This window comes from Notothenia rossii, assembly GCF_949606895.1.
Source record: "Notothenia rossii genome assembly, chromosome: 8".
NCBI lineage: Eukaryota > Metazoa > Chordata > Actinopteri > Perciformes > Nototheniidae > Notothenia > Notothenia rossii.
Genome location: NC_136906.1, coordinates 39712086 through 39729701, shown reverse-complemented (window position 1 = coordinate 39729701; position 17616 = coordinate 39712086). Strand labels below are relative to the sequence as shown.

The following is a 17616-nucleotide window of genomic DNA, read 5'->3' as shown; positions in this document are numbered from 1 at the left end:
AAGTATTCATATAAATACAGAATATATATAGACTACAAAATAACACATACTAACAAACAGCATTTAATGCAGAAGAGTCTCAACCCCTGTGGGGTAGGCATGATGAATTAAGCAAAAGCAAAATTACGACTTCTCGTACTGGCAGCCATGCAAATTGGCGACAGTTTACACCACAATAGAATAAAGGGGTTGATTTGATTTGTGTCGGGTCATTCTTCACATCTAAAGGATGGATTCAAAAGCATTCTCCATTTTGGTGAGTTTCCTCTCCGCGAATAGAGTGGTGCAGTGACGAGTCCTACAACCCAGTGTTGTAGTCAAGTCACCAATTCACGAGTCCAATTCACTCTCGAGTCACCACACTTCGAGTCGGAGTCCAAGTCTGAGTCACTCAAGGAGTGTCCGAGTCGAGTCCGAGTCATCATTACCTGTGTTCGAGTCCAAGTCCGAGTCACCCAAGAAGAGTCCAAGTCCGAGTCACAAGTCTTCATGTATTAACCTTCGTGGATATGTGTTGAAATGTAGCTGCTCCTCTACATTGCTTTTATCCTGTCATGTTATACTAATCTGTCTATTGAACTGCTGTGAAGCGAGTTTGGCTACAATTATTATAATAGGGGCTATACAAATATAAAGCTTATTACTAATATTAATATTATTATTATTATTATTATTATTATTATTGTAAATGACCTTTAATATGTCTAACTATATTTAAAATGAGTTACCTTTTAGAGAAGTGATTACATTTATATGCCAATATCTTCCTATGGTAAAGTTTTCGTTTTCCACTTTTATTTTGATAGTAATAAGATCGGGACTCTTATTTTGAAGGAACTTTTACCGGTTAAATCTACTGACAAAGATTTAGCCCCAGAAAGCACATGGCTACTTAGCATGCAACATGAAGTCATTCGGCATGTTAACTAGCCATGTGCTTTCGTGTTATCGGCTGAATCTTTATTTATTGATTAGATCACGTTACTCTGATGATAGTGTTCAAGACAGCCTATATGTCTGAACCAAGCGGCAAACTCTGGGGAACAACCGGGACGCCAATACGGAAGTGCAACACACTGCAGTTCATACATGGGCCGCTAGGGACTGACTGCAGAAAGGAGCAATTTCCATAGACCCCCATGTTAAAATGCCCAACTTTACAGCAGAAAAAACATGTTTCTACCCATGGATGCAATAAATATTATTATCGATATAGTTAGATTCCACCTTCATGATTATGAATCTGTGAGTGAATTGTTTTCTAACACGAACCTTTTATTTATATTAGGTCTTAAAGTTTTTGCATAAATTGGGGCGTGGTCACTTTGATGGACATGTAGATGCCTCACTGTCAGCTAACAGCAACTTGTCCACTCTGCTAGGCTACAACCATAGAGGCTACAACGTCAGTTAGTCATAGTACTGTACTTGACCCTTTAGCTTTAGCCGTGTTTGTGGTGATTGTGCCTTTTAGGGAATATTGTTACAAATACCAGACAATTAAAATCTTGTGCTGTGCGCTTGAATGTACTAACGGAACTTCCAAGAAGTCTAAAATGATAATATTATACATGTTAATCCCGTTCGCAGGTGTTTTTGTGCTTGGTAGCTTAGCTTGTTACTTATTAGCCAGCTAAGGACGAAATATAGCTAATTCTCTTGCAGATTGTCTCATTTGACTATGAATGTAACGTTTATATAGGGGAACTACACTGTTCGCAGTAATTTGGAATGCATGTATTTCATGTTAGCTTAGCTTCTTAGCCTGAGCTAGCTCTGTTTACTTCCAGTTCGGAGGCAGCAGGTCCCGCCTCGGCTCCGCCTCTTTGCCCTTATTTGGAACAGGCGGGATTAGACTCTGACGTCGCTGTCAAGCGTTAGTGGCCGACTCCGCTTACTAAGGGCTTCTCGGCAACTCTGCAGAATCCTATGGGTGACGTCACGGACACTACGTCCATTTATATATACAGTCTATGGTCTGAACTCGATCCTTAGAGTAATGTGTTACGGAGCCTTCTCTTCAATATTGTTTTCACATAACGAGCATTTTGCGCTGCTCTTTTCCAATGTGGAAGCAGAATGTGTGAAAGCATACAGCACAATGCGGGGTGTGTCTCTAGACTGAAATAGCGGGGCCCAGTCCGTGAACTCGCCTCACAGGTGCACATGCCAGGATAGAGGACAACAGACTCCAGAGAAAACTTGCTCAAGTCCGAGTCCAAGTCGGAGCGTCAATGTACAAGTCGAGTCCGAGTCATCGTGGGGGGAAAAATTCACGAGTCCAAGTCAGCGTACGCGAGAATTCACGAGTCCAAGTCATCGTGCGCGAGAATTCACGAGTCCAAGTTCGAGTCGCGTCAATCAGTGCGCGAGACCGAGTCGAGTCACGAAAATCGGCACTCGAGTCCGAGTCCAGGACTCGAGTACTCCATCTCTGCTACAACCCGGAAGTGAGTCAGCATTTTACCACATCCCTCGTCTCAGAGTCAATAGGATTTCTCCATAGGATTTAGGAAAATAGCTCGAAATAAGGTCTGTGGAAAACGAACCCGAACCCGAACAAGGCGTTTCGGATAGAGAAACTTTCTTTTTTTTTTTTTTTACGGCGCGGGGTTTGCAATTTGCCCAGCCAATCAGAAATTGGAACCCTTTTCTCCCCAGGAAGGTCCCTGCTAGAGAGCGGGGACTTTTCCTGGGGAGAAAAAAATAAATGTTTGGTGTGAGCGCAAACATCCCAGGAACTATTTCTAGGAAAAGTACTCCGGTGTGAAAGCGCCTATTGACTCGGAGACGAGGGAACCGGTAGTGGTCAAATGCTAACTCACTTCAGGGTTTTAGGACTTGTCACTGCACCACTCTATTGCCGAGTTTATTTGTGTGGATAACATTTGCTCAGTGTTTTTTCCGTGGTATTGTTTGTGAAAGGTAAAAGAAGGAATAGATCTGGTTATGCTGCCTTTGTCAAGTTCGAGGAACACTGTTCAGCTTGGGTGTGTCAAAAGAGAAGTGAAGGTCTTTATCTATATTGACCAAATCAGATTCACAATACTACAGATTCCCAGATCCTTTTTTTAACAAGATCACACTTCATAACCGAACTGCTATATGAAACTACTACCGATAACCAGACCTGGATAAAAGAAAAAACGAGGTGTAGATGTGAAAATATTTAGCATGCTTCCTCTTACCTTCTCAGACTGGCTGAGGAGGAAGTGATGGAAATGTGGATCATCTTTCACAGGCTGCAACAGAATAAGATTTCACTGTGAAAATGTTCTCTTTGCATGAGTATAGAAAGATTTTAGTCTACATCACACCATGCCGACTAAAATTACCAAGGTTATTTCTATTAACAAATAGCTTTTTTAACCATTTTGCCCTTAAGTTTTAATGCTGAGATACCTACATTTCCTGAATATTCCTAAATTCCCAGAAACATTTAAAAATTCACCTTTTAGATTTTACAACAAAAAACTCCATAAATAATGAGAAAACTGTACATTTTAGAATATATATATATATATATATATATATATATATATATATATATTCAAGCCAATCCAAACTACAAGAACATAATTTGCCATTTAAGAGAAATAGAGATGTGCCGATTAAATAGTTCTCACAAAAATGCATGGGTTTTATTTTTAATGTAAGTGATCTCAGGAGGTCATTACTTTACAGATCTACACTGAGCATCAACTACTATTCCCCAACCAGGAAGTAGAAATCAATTATAAAGGTAATGAAAACATAACGTTTAGATTTATTTTGCAGTTCATCTGTATGACTTCTGAAACTATATTATATCTGTGAGCCAAGCTCCACCCATAAAGCCAGTCACTGCCACAATCTGTCCATGTAAGTGTAGACAGTGTCGAGTCAGCCCTCACAGCTTCAGTTTGGTGTGCACTAAGAAATATTTGCTGTTGTTTGGGTTTGAAAACAATAAAATATGATTTCCAACAGGCTTAGATTGTATTAAACATGTTGCAGTATTGCAGAGAAAAATGCAGAGAATGAAAAGTGTAATAAGGAAGTGAGCAAAGTGTGTTTACAAATGACCAGAGCAGAAAGAAGGCTGTTGAGTGTCTAGTACTAACCCACACTGACTTCATTTCAAAACATTACAAAACAGGGACGACTAACAGAAATACAGTTAACTTTTTGGACATTTTACTACATGCCTATTTTGGACTAATGCCTGCAGCCGCTAAGTCGCCATTTTTTTATATTTGTGAAAATGTTTCCACTGAAAATGATAGACAGTTATCTACAGTTTCATTACTACCAGAAACTGTCACAGAGCAGGTCAAACATTTTTGGTCGAACTGAATCAAACATCATCCTTCTTTTTGAGCCGCCTCATGCAGAGTTGGTGACTATCTCAACAGCACACGCCAAACAAACAAACAACGCACAGGTTCAGGAGTCAAGAGTGAGCAGCGCAAAGGTCAGAAGAAAAGGTCTGCAGGAGATAATAGCCAAAGCTTAAAGTCAGGAGGAAGAACAGCAAGGGCAGGCTTGTTGGGAGGGGGAGGGTTCACCTACACTCCTTTCCCATTTGTATCCTGAACCGGGTCCAGCCCCCAGCCTCTCATGAGTGGACGGCTCGGGGTCAGAGTCAGTTAAGTCCTTAAGGAGGAGAGAGACACATTTTCACCTTCTAAACCAGAGGGGGAATCTTTAGAGGTTCATGTCTGACGTAGTTTGGGAGCTTTTTCTGTCATTTAAACAAGGAGACAGTGTTGATGTCCAAATATAAAACATTTCCATTCACCTCCACTGTTATTAGGATTGACGCCGAAATAGGCAGGCATTTTAATACCGGAATAGACAAAACCAAAGTGATGTGCATAGATAGATACCGCTAGAGGTAGGTTAGAACATTTGTTCAGTGTAATTTAGGCGAATGGATATCAGACATGAGATGTTGTGACAACATAAGCTCCAAGGCCTCTGCTTCTTGACATTTCCTCTGAAAGTGTCCCAACATGGATATGAAAAATCCAGCTTTATGAAGAGAAGATGTTTAAGGAACTTAAAAATTAGGGTGGTTTAGAACCAGAGACACTGAATACACCTCACTTTGAGGATATTACTCAGAAACCAACTGGATTATACAACATGTATATACCACACATTATGAATGAAGAACTAATACGTAATAAAACCTGACAGAAGTTAAGGAAGATACACTGAATTGAATGTCTAATAAGGTACCATGGTGTACCATGGTACATGGGGGTACATGGTAGCATGGGGTGCCATGCTACATTATCGTTTGTGACTGGAGTGAATATGATCCAATAGCTATGTCAGTGAATGGCTGGCTTTGAAGGTGGACACAATCACAAACCACAGATCTCATTCTCAAGTTGACAATTCCTACAGATAAACAAAGGAGCAAGTTTCAATGCAAAACGTTGATGCGGCCTGACAGGACAGACGCTCAACTCGTCTGTGTCTTACCAACCTTTTCAGAGGGGTCCTTCAGGGCGCTGAGGTCCTCATCATCCTCCTCAAGTATTTTCAGGGGCTTGTTGTGTGTCTTCTTTCCTTTCGTCTCTGCTTTGCTGTCTGAGTTCTGTTAAAACACAGATAATAATTTTGTGCTGCTATTTTGGCGTGCCAGGACACTTCTCAGTAGTCCGACAACCTTTTGAATGTAGGGCGGTTCTAAAAGAAGCAGATTACATGTACACTGAGCAAAGGGATAACTGATAAGTTAACTGCACTTATTCGGGTGGGCAGATAGCCTAAAGGGAGACCTTGGGTCCTACTGACTAAACATTTCACAAGGCTAAGTGTGACACTTCAGAGTATTTCATGAAGGAAATTCTCCCTTCATTTAACATCATGACTTTCAAAGCTTGAAAGGAGCATGTCCCACATCTGTGTTGGTGTTGGTTGAGGGCTGGGCAATATCACAACTAATGCTTGCATCTGCCTTTAAATAGAACAGAGTACAACAATCTGAGTAAAGCATTTGTTGTCTTTTATACCCAGTTACCATGAAATCAGCAACATTGATGTAACATGTGTAATTGTTAAGAACCTTTGCCACAATAGATCGAATAAGTGTGTTCAAGTAGCAGTGAGATAAAAAAACTAAAGATATTAGCTAAAGCATTTTCTTCACAATATATGACAAGCACTACACCATGTATGGCTAATTTACAGTATAATAATCTAAGATCTGACATTCGACTGACAGCCAACGATCAGCTCCTCAACCAATACGTTTTAGTCAATTGTCGAGCAAAGAAATCCATGAATTTCATGAAAAGCCATATTTGATGGCGTCTCATATTCAGTGTCTCCCAACAAATATGTTGTGGTCTAAGGGTTATATCTTTGACAAGCTTCACCTTCTGTTAATCATTTCCTAGAAGTCTTTTATCTTTACACACCCCCTTCGCCCAAAATGCTTTCTACAGGGGACGTGTTGTTTTTTTGGCTGAAGATGGAAAAACACAAACTATCTAAACATGCTAAGTACAACTCCATGACTGAATGCTGCGTGGTAGGACACCCCCTCACCTGTTCCTTCCCCTTGGTTTTCTTCAGGAAGTCTTCCACTGCATCAACCGCCTGCTGGAAGCGCTTCCCTTTATTTATCTTGATCATCTCCTCTTTGTGGGGGTGGTAGGGCTTCAGCTGTTCTACTTTGATCCAGGCACTGGGCAGGCACACAGAAAATCAGCTCAAATATACGATGGAGAAGGAAATGCCAAATCCGTCTGAAGAGGCACCCAACAAAGCATACTTACTGGTCCTCAGTTCCAAAGAATTTCACAAAATGACATTTTTTGCCCCTGGGCTTCTTCAGGTCCTTGGGAGGGCTTACGACCTAAAATAAATAAAAGTCATTAGCTTAACATTAGATTTACAAATATACAGATGTATTCTTCCTTGAAGCAGCCATTGGCATGTCCGTACCTTCCCTGGCCATGGTGGGTATCGACCAAGCTTCCCCCTGAAAGAAGACTTAAATATTTAGACCTGTGTCCTCCTTCTTTTATAGTATACAGACCCAGTACAACATGCTCTATGACCAGTGGTTCTGACGCTGGCGTAGGCCCAACCTTGTGACTAAAGATGACAGGGTATTCACTTTAAAAAAAACATTTTAACATAAAAGGTCAAGATGTTATGCCTATGCATGTGTAAAAACATATATTTATCAGCATGTGTGTTGTAATTTACATGTGATGTGGTGTTTTAATTGTTTGTTTTTTTTGCTTCCCACAATGCATAAAAACTGCAGCACTGCAAAACAGGTCAACTATATTAGGATACAAGGACATTGAGAATTGACAAATTAGAAAAACTTTAATAGTATAATGGAAGTGCAATGATATCTAATTTGGTGAGCTGAATTATGTTTTATTTAGTTGAGGCTGTCAGGTCTCTTTAAGTTTGTCCTCATAAGTTGTAGAAATATTTCTCTTGACACACTGCATGCTTTTTCAGTTTTTCAGTGAGCAACTCGGGTAAGGTAACTCCTGTACCTCAAACTTACAAAGTAGTCATATATTAAAGTGGATGCTATTTACCAGTAGCGATGTGATTCAATTAAGACGGCTCCTTTAAAAGCAAGATTTCGGTCTTTAAGCAAGACGTAACAAGAGGAACAAACACTCCTGCTTGACTTGCTGTTGTTGTGAACATTACTGAAAGTTACAAATACCAAGATATTTTACTTAAGAAAAGTAATAATACTACAGTGTAAAAAATGCTCAGTTTCAAGTAAAAGTCCTGCTGCATTTAACATCTTAAGTAAAGTAAACAGTATTGGCGTCAAAATATACTTTAAGTACCAAAGATAAAGTAATCCATTTTAGAAGTTTATATAGTAGATCATTGGATTATAATTATTATTGATGCAATTAAAGTGTTATCAAAGCTGGTAAAGGTGCAGCTAGTTTTTATGACTTTGTATACTGCTGCTGGATATTTTACCTATGATTATTTATATTTGTTTTCTAAGTGCATTTATATTTCGTTTACGTTTATAATCTGATTCTGTGGAGTCACTAGTGAAGAAAAAGTACCCCAAAATCGTACTTAAGTACAATACTTGAGTAAGTGTACTTAAGTACACCAGTGGCATACATGGTAATCAGTGTTGCTAATGTACGAGGCAACGCACCCCATTTTCTTTGAGTGTGTATTGTATCCTGCTGATAACACCACAACAAGAACACAAACTGGTACAACATGAGACTGACACGAGAAAGTTATCTATCTGGATTTAAATTGATCCGAATTCAGAGTCCACTGAAAACTTGTAAATCAATATAGATAAACGCCAGCTGTCTGCGGAGAACATGTAGCAGCAGCTAACAGGAAGAGTACTGATACAGTAACAGCTAGCTGGCGTCGCTTATGCTACAGAGCTAGCTCAGCTCGACACAGACTAGTACATTAAAGAGCGTTTGGCGAAGCCGAACATATCAACGTGTCGGTATAATTCTTTAAAATGTTAAACGACTGGTTAGTATCTGAAATAACTACATTTCGTTTAAGCCTTAACCTTTTCTGTAGCTTATCTGCTAGCTATCTGCTAACGACGGCTGCTGGCTGAGTCAGCTTTGCTAGGAATTTGTTTAGGTTGACCATCAACTAGCCCAGTACGCAAACACGTCCATTACCTGCATCTGGTTAACACCAACAAAAAAACATGAACAACTACATAATACACTACGTTATGCAAAGCAAGGTCATTTAGTAGAGCCAGCGTCGTTTGAAATGTTTAAAGGTTATTTACCACACTAGGTCCCCGATCCTCAGATGCACCGTCGCCATCTTACAGCTTTAATAAAACGTCGCACTGAATGAGGTAGAGCACTCTCACACACACACACCCACTCATCCGAGCCCCCAGGAAGTGCGCCGGACTCTGCCCAACATGTGTCCAAACGGCAGTACTGCAACTTGCGTATCAGTCCATGACGTCACCCGGCCCAAAACAACTTTTTTCCAATGAAAGAGACGTCTGTAAATCGGTGGATAATTTTTTTTTAACTAAATATTATGGACATAAACGCGAGTGAAGTCTAATCGGACAGGAGAGGAGACACGCAGCTCTGCATGATAACATGCAGCTCCGCCCGCTGTGATGGAGCGATGAGCGGAACAAAACACACACTTCAAGTTAGATCATCACCTTTAGCTATATTACCTCTCAAACTACCTAAACTAGTTATACATATGTTTATTTTTACTGTCGGGTCACTCATTAGTTACTGGATCAGCCAGCTGCATGAGACCACGGATACTGACGGGCTGTCAGGAGAGGGGGGGAGGAAAAGAGATTACAAAAACATGCAATCAATAAATAAATATAGCCTTTATATAAAATATATTTTAAGATCATGTTTAATCATCTGATTCGTCTGTACATTGCTGTTTTAGTCTGTGTTCTTCTAATTAGTGTCTACAGTATGTGCCTATTGAGCTGTTTAGAGCAATGTGGGACAAAACCCGATCATGCCCCTCCCTCTCACTTTGTAAGTGAACGGTGACTGTAAAAACTACACGGCGCATGCTCAGAGTATTGTCCTATTTAATGTGTGTGGCAAAAAAATAATGACCAGTAGGGCTGCCATCCCTACCATACATCATCTCACATAATTCAGAGCTGATTGGCTGTAAGTACGTGTGCCGCGAAAAGCGTGGTGTGTGAAGAGCAGACGAGAGACGCGTCCTAAAACCAGGAAGTAAGCTGCGCATGGGCTCCCTCGTTCCCTCCACAAAAAAGCAATGAGATTTCTCCATAGGATTTTAGAAAATAGCTCAAAATAAGATCTGTGGGAAAATACCTGTTAGATAAATGCACGTTTTGTTCAGCCGGATAATATCCACATGTCTACCCTACTTTTATAATTTTCTAATCATAAATCTATCGATTAGATTTATGATAAACTTTTGAAACTAGAAGAATATAAGGAGGACTTTTACAAAAAGTAATAGAGATTTTTGTCCAGAAGGATAGGCAAATGGACTTCATCTTCAAGTCAAGGTAAGACTATTTTAGACTATTCATTGAAAATGGGATCTTACTAATAGAGAACAATTCAATATTTAAATGATAAAATTACACTTTTTGGATATCCTTTTGTTGAACTGTCTGTTTAAATTAATCGAAGCATGATACAAAAAAAGCTTTTGAAAATAATATTATAATTTGATTTAGGTCAAATACCAAAATATAATATTTGTAAACCTGAAAAGTCAGTGCCAGTGCCAGCCATGAACCTCACTGCAGAAGCTTATAGAAATTGTAGGAGCAAACACCACAGTGGTGGTGGCTTAAAGCCAGCGGCGGACTGGGACTACAAATCAGCCCGGGACTCTCGACCGGCTCACTTCGGTACCGCCGGCCCACCGCGGTGCCGCAAGTAAATACCACTAGTAAATTGTTGACTAATAATGAAGAAAATTAACACATTTGTTGCAATAGTAATTTATGCACTAAATACATTACTACTTGTAGCCTACTACCAGGGCCGTGGGAAGTAAGGGTGCTGAGGGTGCTGCAGCACACCCTGGTGGAGGACAGGGGATCTGCACTTCCACAAGATTAAATACAAATATAATACAAAAAAAATGAATTTTCAGCCTTGATGTAACAACATTCATAATTAAGTAAATGTAACACCCTTTTCACCCCGGTTACATTTTCCATTTGCCCCGTACGATGGGTGCTGTAAGTGATGAAAGTGGGGGATGTTGGCTTATCAGGCGCCCGCAGCTCACAGCCAGCGTGAGAGAGAGAGAGATAGATAGATAGATAGATAGATAGAGAGAGGGGGTGCACAGGTACCGGCGGGGAATGTTGTTAGCTTCTGCTGCGCTAACGGATATAAGAAGCTGTTTCTACAATAATGTAGGAGGGAGAGATCTCCTGTCAGACTGAGAGGCTCAGTGAGGTAAAGGACTCTGAGTGTTTAGATAGTTCACTTTAGTCTAAGTTATCTCAGTGGGTCTCAAACGTTTTGATCACAATTTATGTAAACAAATATTTCCAAGGCACTCCTTTATAATTATTAGGATAAATAAAAACAGGTTTGAAATCATTCCAATGTATAATATAGGACAGTAAACCAAAAATATTGTTTAAAACTGGAGATATTTAAAAATATGCATAAATAAGTAAATGTTAACTGATAAAATAAGATATAAATTAACCACAAAAATAAAACAAGTTAGCCTACATTTATTTGTTATTTGCTATGGTAGGTTATTGGATATGTTCACATACTTATTTGATTATTAAAATGCAAACCGATCTTTTTCATATGGGTGTTTTAGAGTTGTATCCCCTAGATCAGTCTCTAGTTTGGGGGCTCAAAGTGCACCAGATTTAAGCATTTTATTTTAAAATGTTAAAAAAATCTTCCCGGGGGGGGACCCCCGGACCCCCCTGGAGGATGTGAAGCCCACCCCCGAATTAAAACATGTTCATGCAATACTGAATACATTTGAAGCCTTTTTATATAAGCTGTCCACCATATCAATACGTTTCTCTGTTTGTAGTGTAGTGGTCTTTTGTAGAAGTTTTTCATTGCCAGCTAAAATCTTGCCTAGGGCAGCAAGTTGGTCAAAACCGGCCCTGGTGTCATCCCCACAGCACCCCCCATTTGAAACATGTTCCCACGGCTATGCCTACTACAACATTTGAATCATCAGTTCTTCCTCATTTTCCTCAATTGTTCATATTTGGTTTATTAAAATAATGATATTGTGGTCATTGTTAAAAAATGTCTGCTATTATTATGAGTATTATTTGTATAATGCACTTTCTGCCTTCCTGTCATTAGGAGTTAGACATATGGCTATGTAATTGATTTGATTATAACCTTCATTATTCTAAACAGCTGGGACATTTCGCCAATACCTTTATATTGTCTGCTCTTCACTTACTTGTCAGCATAGGTCGGCATTGATGTACAGAGCCGACAGAAGACCTTTATATTGCCATCATATTGAGAGGTGCAGCCAGTGACGCGTCCTAAAACCAGGAAGTAAGCCGCTGGTTCCCTCGACAAAAAGCAATGGGATTTCTCCACAGGGTTTTAGAACATACGTAGCTGGAAATAAGGTCTGTGGAAAACAAACCTGTTTGTTAAATGCACGTTTTGTTCAGCCGGATAATCTCCATATGTCTACTCTACTTTTATAATTTTCGAATCATAAATCTAATCGATAGATTATAAAAGGGTTTTAGGACGCGTCACTGCACCACTAGAAGCCAACTCCATCGATCAAGCTGCCTAAAACTTTCTCTCCCTCTTCTTCTCATGCTCCCTGTCACTCTTAGTTGGGTCTAGAACCTCAATTCCGGGACCATTCTTCTGCTAAGATGTTTTGACACTTGATTTGACATCATTGGACCTTTTATAAAAAATATAGACCCAAGGTCCCTCCCAAAAATCCCGGCAATTTTTGCTAGAGGGCCAAATCCAAGATGGCTGCTCGCGCCATCTTAAAAAATTAACTTTTGAACCAGAGCGCCTAGAGTCATGTGTAAATGCACTTTTTGGGGTAAGTCGACCACAAGGATTCCATTTCTGACATCAGTTTGGCGCTATGACATCGTTCGGACCCACAAATCCAAGATGGCCGCCACCCGGTCGAGAAATTACACACGTTTTGAGTACTGATCGACTTATAAGCAAATAATCTGCATATTAATATTTTACCATGAAATAAGAATGTATGACAAGATATACAACTACTTAACCTTCAAATAAAATACTTTTATTAGCTGTAACTTGACTAGTTAGCAAATGAGAACACTTCAAACAACATGTAATAACGCAAAAATGCTGCCTCGAGAAATGGCAAGTTTTGAACAATAACACAAATGAAACACAATTCTGCTTTTTTTTTTATTTATCAATATGACACTGAGAGTCCGTATCAGTCTGAATCAGAGCACCCTGCCTCGCTACATTCTGAATCCTCCGATTCCGATGAATCGCCTCTCTGGACAGCAGCAACTCGATTTTCGTCATCATCATCGCTCTCATCTTCCTCATCTTCCTGTCCCTCTTCAGTTGGCCTTGGTGCAGGTAGATGCATCGGGAGTGCGGGTCGCGTGTGACGTACAGGGCGACAGCAACCACCAACCAGCTCCCAACCATGTCCGATTGGTGAGGGATGGTGCTTTAGCGATGGATGGCGCACCAGATACGCCAGGTAGTTGGCATGGAGGCAAGGTTGACGCAAGCTGTCGGCATCCGGAGGGAGACGGATGAAGGATTTCTTTTTGATAGTCCTCCATTTAGCAGCACGGGCCTCAGCCATGGTTTTGCTCTTGTTGTCACCGTAGATGATGCTACGTGTGAAGGCAAAGAGCTGCTCCAGCACCTCCTCTGTCAGGGCAAGGTTATCTCCACATCGCGAGAGCTGTTGTCGGGCAACAGGGCTCTTCGCCACCTGGTCATACACAGACTTCTTACCTTTGCCGTAAAAGCCTGAGTTTGCATCACAGCCTGTCATACAATGCAGCTGCACAATACAGTCGGCCATCATGTCAGTTGTCATGTCACAGCAGCGTAACGTTTCCTGCTTCCTCTTGATACAGAGCATACCTGGCAGCTGCTGTGAGATAAGTGCTGCCGCAACATATACATCAGTATCAGTGGCATCGATGACAACTGGACCACTGTAGCCTGACTCGCGCAAAACTACATAGGTGGAGAACAGGACAGTGTCAGCCTCAGACTGGTCAAAGCTGTAGTTCTGCATCGGTTGTTGGGTTGATAAGTTGGTACAGTGGGAGCCGACAGAGTAGACAATCTCCACATCAACACTCTGTGCAAGATCGGTCAGGTAGCTGCATATCATTTTCTGCAGCCGCCCATTGTTGCTGGAGCTACACAGCAGCGTCTTGAACATTCTGGCAGTGGGGAATGCGTCACCCAATTTCATGTAGGTGTTGGGCACATGTGTGTTTCCCTGTACCCTCAGGTCTCGCTCGTCATCCTTCGTCGAGTATGCTGTGTCGTACGGGTCGTTCACACATATGATACGGTGAGCATTATGATGGCGTGCAAGGATAATAGATGATAGCTTGTGGACATAGTCCGACCACTTGTATGGGTTGCCATCTTGCGTCCGCCGATCCTCTGCTGATGGAGTTGCCATCCTCCAGATCATGCCCATGTCCACAAGAGCGATGTATGATTCCTGCAGATCTACAGATTCCAGAGAGAGCTTCTGCACGAGCATGCTCTTCTGTGTCTTTCTGAAGGTGCCGTTGGAGTTAAATAATGGCACACACTCCTCGACAATACGATGTTCGAGCAACTCGGGGAGGTTCACAAGTTGACTGCCCTCAACCAGGTTTATCATTGCCTTGAGGGCGCTTCGCTCCATTTCTGCAGCTTTCGCCTTGAGTTCATCTGATGGCTTCTCCTTGCTTAACGCCTTCGCAAACGTCAATCGTTTGCACAGAGGGACGGGTGCATGAAGAGAGGTATTCTTATTGAATACCCGTTCTTCCAAAAAGTGGGTCAATTTCTTCTCCCCTGCGGCATGGGCTGAGTTGAAGTCTGCAACGAGCTCATCAGAGGCGGGCATGGCCGACTGCAAGGTACGGAGGGTGGTTGAGGCCGTATCGAACGGGAAGGTGTCAAACTCATGCATGCATTCAACCAGGTCTTGCACACACTGCTCATCTTCTCGCATCCGTTTGGGGCCGCATTCCGTGTGCTTCCTCTTTGTCTTTTTTCGGTTTGCAAGGGCATTGTGAGCTGCCCGGATCTGGGCCACATTGTTCACATTTCTGGAGTGCACCAGCAGCTGCTTCTCATTCTGTAGGATAGAGAGCCAACCAGACTTCATTTTGCTACCCTTGTTCATGGTGCATTCGATCCACATGTCCCAGGCCATGTTGGAATAGGGGTTGCCTGTGATGGACTGGGTGAAGTCAGTACGAAGGAACGCAACCTGATCTGCAGGGAGAGCTGTCAACATCGCCCAAAAGTCTGGCAGCCACTTCCCATATCTATTGTTGTCGTAAGCTACCATCCATGGCAGCATCGCACGCAGAGAGCTCACATACTCATCACAGTTGCATATATGGACCGCATGTACATTCTGCATTAGCGCGTCTGTCATGGACAGGAAATCCCTCCAGTAGTTTGCCATGTCACTGGCCTCAACGTGGGTGAACATGTTGGTGACAAGGCTCTTGAGGTCAGCATCATTCTCTAGTGCCACATGAGCATCAGCGCGGGATTCCTCGGATTGACTCGTATCTCTCAGAATGTCAAGGTTCTCCCTCGTCTCATCAGCCAGGTCGGGCCCGAGGTTCTCCTTCATCAGCTGACACATAAGGGCCTCGTACATGAGTCGCAAGCAGTGTAGCCCCCTCTTATAATGTTTGCCTTTCAGTGCACGATCGACGGAGCCATCGGCAATAACTCCAGCCGCGACAAGTACTTCACCTAGTTCACTACCTTTGTACCGCTTGTAGATGGCACTCATCATCACACACTGTGTATGGAAGGGACCAAGAAAAGGTACAATGGCACTGAATTTGCTTGGGTTTTCGGCCTTGAGCAGGGTGATGAGGACATACACGGGATGATCTCCAACTAAGAAGGCAAAGGGCATGTGCTTAGTTGCGATGATGGTAACCAGCTTGTCCATGACGTCCTTCACAACTGACTTGTCGGGCGGTTGATTGTAAGATGTATGAAAATAAGCCTTGCTTTTGTCCTGCCACATATTCAATCCAGCGTGAAACCCGTTGTACGAAGGGATATTCTGTTCGGCTGCAACAGGGCGGTCACCATTCACATCAGCACGTGCAAGGGCATGAATAATGCTTCGCTGGCGCTGAGGCTCAGTACTCGATGAGACAGTAGTAGGCTTAGGACGGATCGGAGGCTCGCCACGCTTGACGGTCCTATATGGCATAACCGTTTGCATCTCAGAGGCCTTCTCAGTCAGCACGTCCGAGACAGTCTTGGCATGTTTGATCTGCGGTTGCTCATCCTGGGTGTTTGCCTCATGCTTATGTACAAGACGTTCTTCGCGTTGCAGAAACATCCAATTACAGCGGTGTGAAGTACCTCCTCCTGTCAATGTATCGTTCCGAAAATCGTCATTGTCGATGATACTGATGCTTGGTTCCCCTTCAGCGATCTCTGCCGGACAGACCGAGCACCGCTCAAGGTCATGCATTGTCCAAACATCACGTAGCAGAAGCACGTTCGGGTAACTGATCCCCATGCCCAGCTTGTAGTACGAATCAACAAGCTCCTTGCTACGAGTCAATCCGTGAAGGGTGACGGTGGCATTGATGGCGGTAGTGGTGGGTCGCTTTATAATGTACTGTGTGATGAGAGAGGTGAGAGAAAGTGTGCTTGGAGACAGATCTACCCCATGCTTCCCCTGCAAAGCCGATAGCAACTGCAAAACGAGAGGCGGGAGTTCCTCCTCCTCCTCTAGCTCCTCGACTCGTGGAGGCCATGGGACGAGTTTGATGGACTTGACATCATCACTGAGCCGCGCAGCCACATTTTGCACCAGTTGCTCACTGCTGACACCAATAGAGGAGATCGCTGCTTCGACATATGAACCGCTCCCAGACGTGTCATAGACTAGGTCGCTCTGGTTTCTCTGAGGGCGAGAGTGGAAGCCGATCTTGTCCTTAAACTCCCGGGTCAGGATATCTTTGATGTAGGATGACTTGACTCCAGATGTTGGGAATCCATACCGAGAAACGATAGAGCTGTAATCTCTGAGGAGGCTCTGCAGTGACCTTAGTTCATGTTCATCAAAGATAACTGTTCTGATGTTATCAAAGAAAATTGTCTGAGCTTCACGGAGAGTGACATTGTGCATGTGGGGAAGTTTGTCATCTTCACTCATTCTCTGGTAGTTACGAACATATTTAAACCAGCATTTGTGATGATATCTGATCTCAAGTGCATACGGCTGATCAGCTGCATAATTGATCAGACAGTTGATTCTGTCGCGCATTAGTTCATCTTCCAGAGCCACCGTATGGCTCTTGAACGCTGCCCATGCATGATCGTACGAAATCAGGACCAACTTTGATTCTGGATGTTTTGCCGACTCCGTCTTACAACACCACACACATTTATTTTTATCGTGTATCAGCCCTAGACTAGATGGCATAGCCTACCTTTCAACTTGGCACGTTTCTCTTCTTCTTCTTTTCTTCTGTTTTTATACTGCGCCCCGATGGCTTTTGCCTCTTCACAGTTCTCTAACGTTAGTCTTTCTTTCCTCAACGCTCAATTTTAAAAACACTTGACAGATACCCATCAATGCACAGCGCTCTAGCATGTTCTGACTGTGAACACTTAAAGCTGAGGCTCTTAGACCGACCGACCATTTTAGATTTTTGGCTCATTTTCCCTTATGTTAGATTATTATTTATTTTTTTAAAATAATGGTTGCAGATATAGAGCCAAAACTGCGCCAAGCAAACTTTTTTTTAAATTTCTTTTTATTTGTGGCGCCCCCCTCTGGGTGGCGCTCTAGGCAAACGCCTATATCGCCTGTAGGAAGCTCCGCCCCCATATATAGTACATATATATACTTCAGTTTATAACAGTGAGTGCT

At 42.3% G+C, this 17616-nt stretch overlaps 1 protein-coding gene across 3 annotated transcripts in view; it reads right to left on the bottom strand.

The window, feature by feature from the left end:
* Positions 1–8916, bottom strand: part of glyr1 (glyoxylate reductase 1 homolog (Arabidopsis)) — a 37048-nt gene extending 28132 nt beyond the window's left edge. Inside the window, exons 1-7 of one of the 3 annotated variants that reach the window (XM_079643029.1) lie at positions 8774–8916; positions 6943–6979; positions 6774–6853; positions 6544–6682; positions 5477–5587; positions 4552–4635; positions 3189–3242 (exon numbers count right to left, since the gene is read on the bottom strand). In XM_079643029.1, the coding sequence (XP_079499155.1) occupies positions 3189–3242; positions 4552–4635; positions 5477–5587; positions 6544–6682; positions 6774–6853; positions 6943–6979; positions 8774–8811 (543 nt within the window). In that variant the 5' untranslated portion in view covers positions 8812–8916. The remainder of the gene's footprint in view (positions 1–3188; positions 3243–4551; positions 4636–5476; positions 5588–6543; positions 6683–6773; positions 6854–6942; positions 6980–8773) is intronic. The other 2 variants (XM_079643030.1, XM_079643031.1) reach the window with 2 other exon arrangements.
* Positions 8917–17616: the final 8700 nt, after the last annotated feature.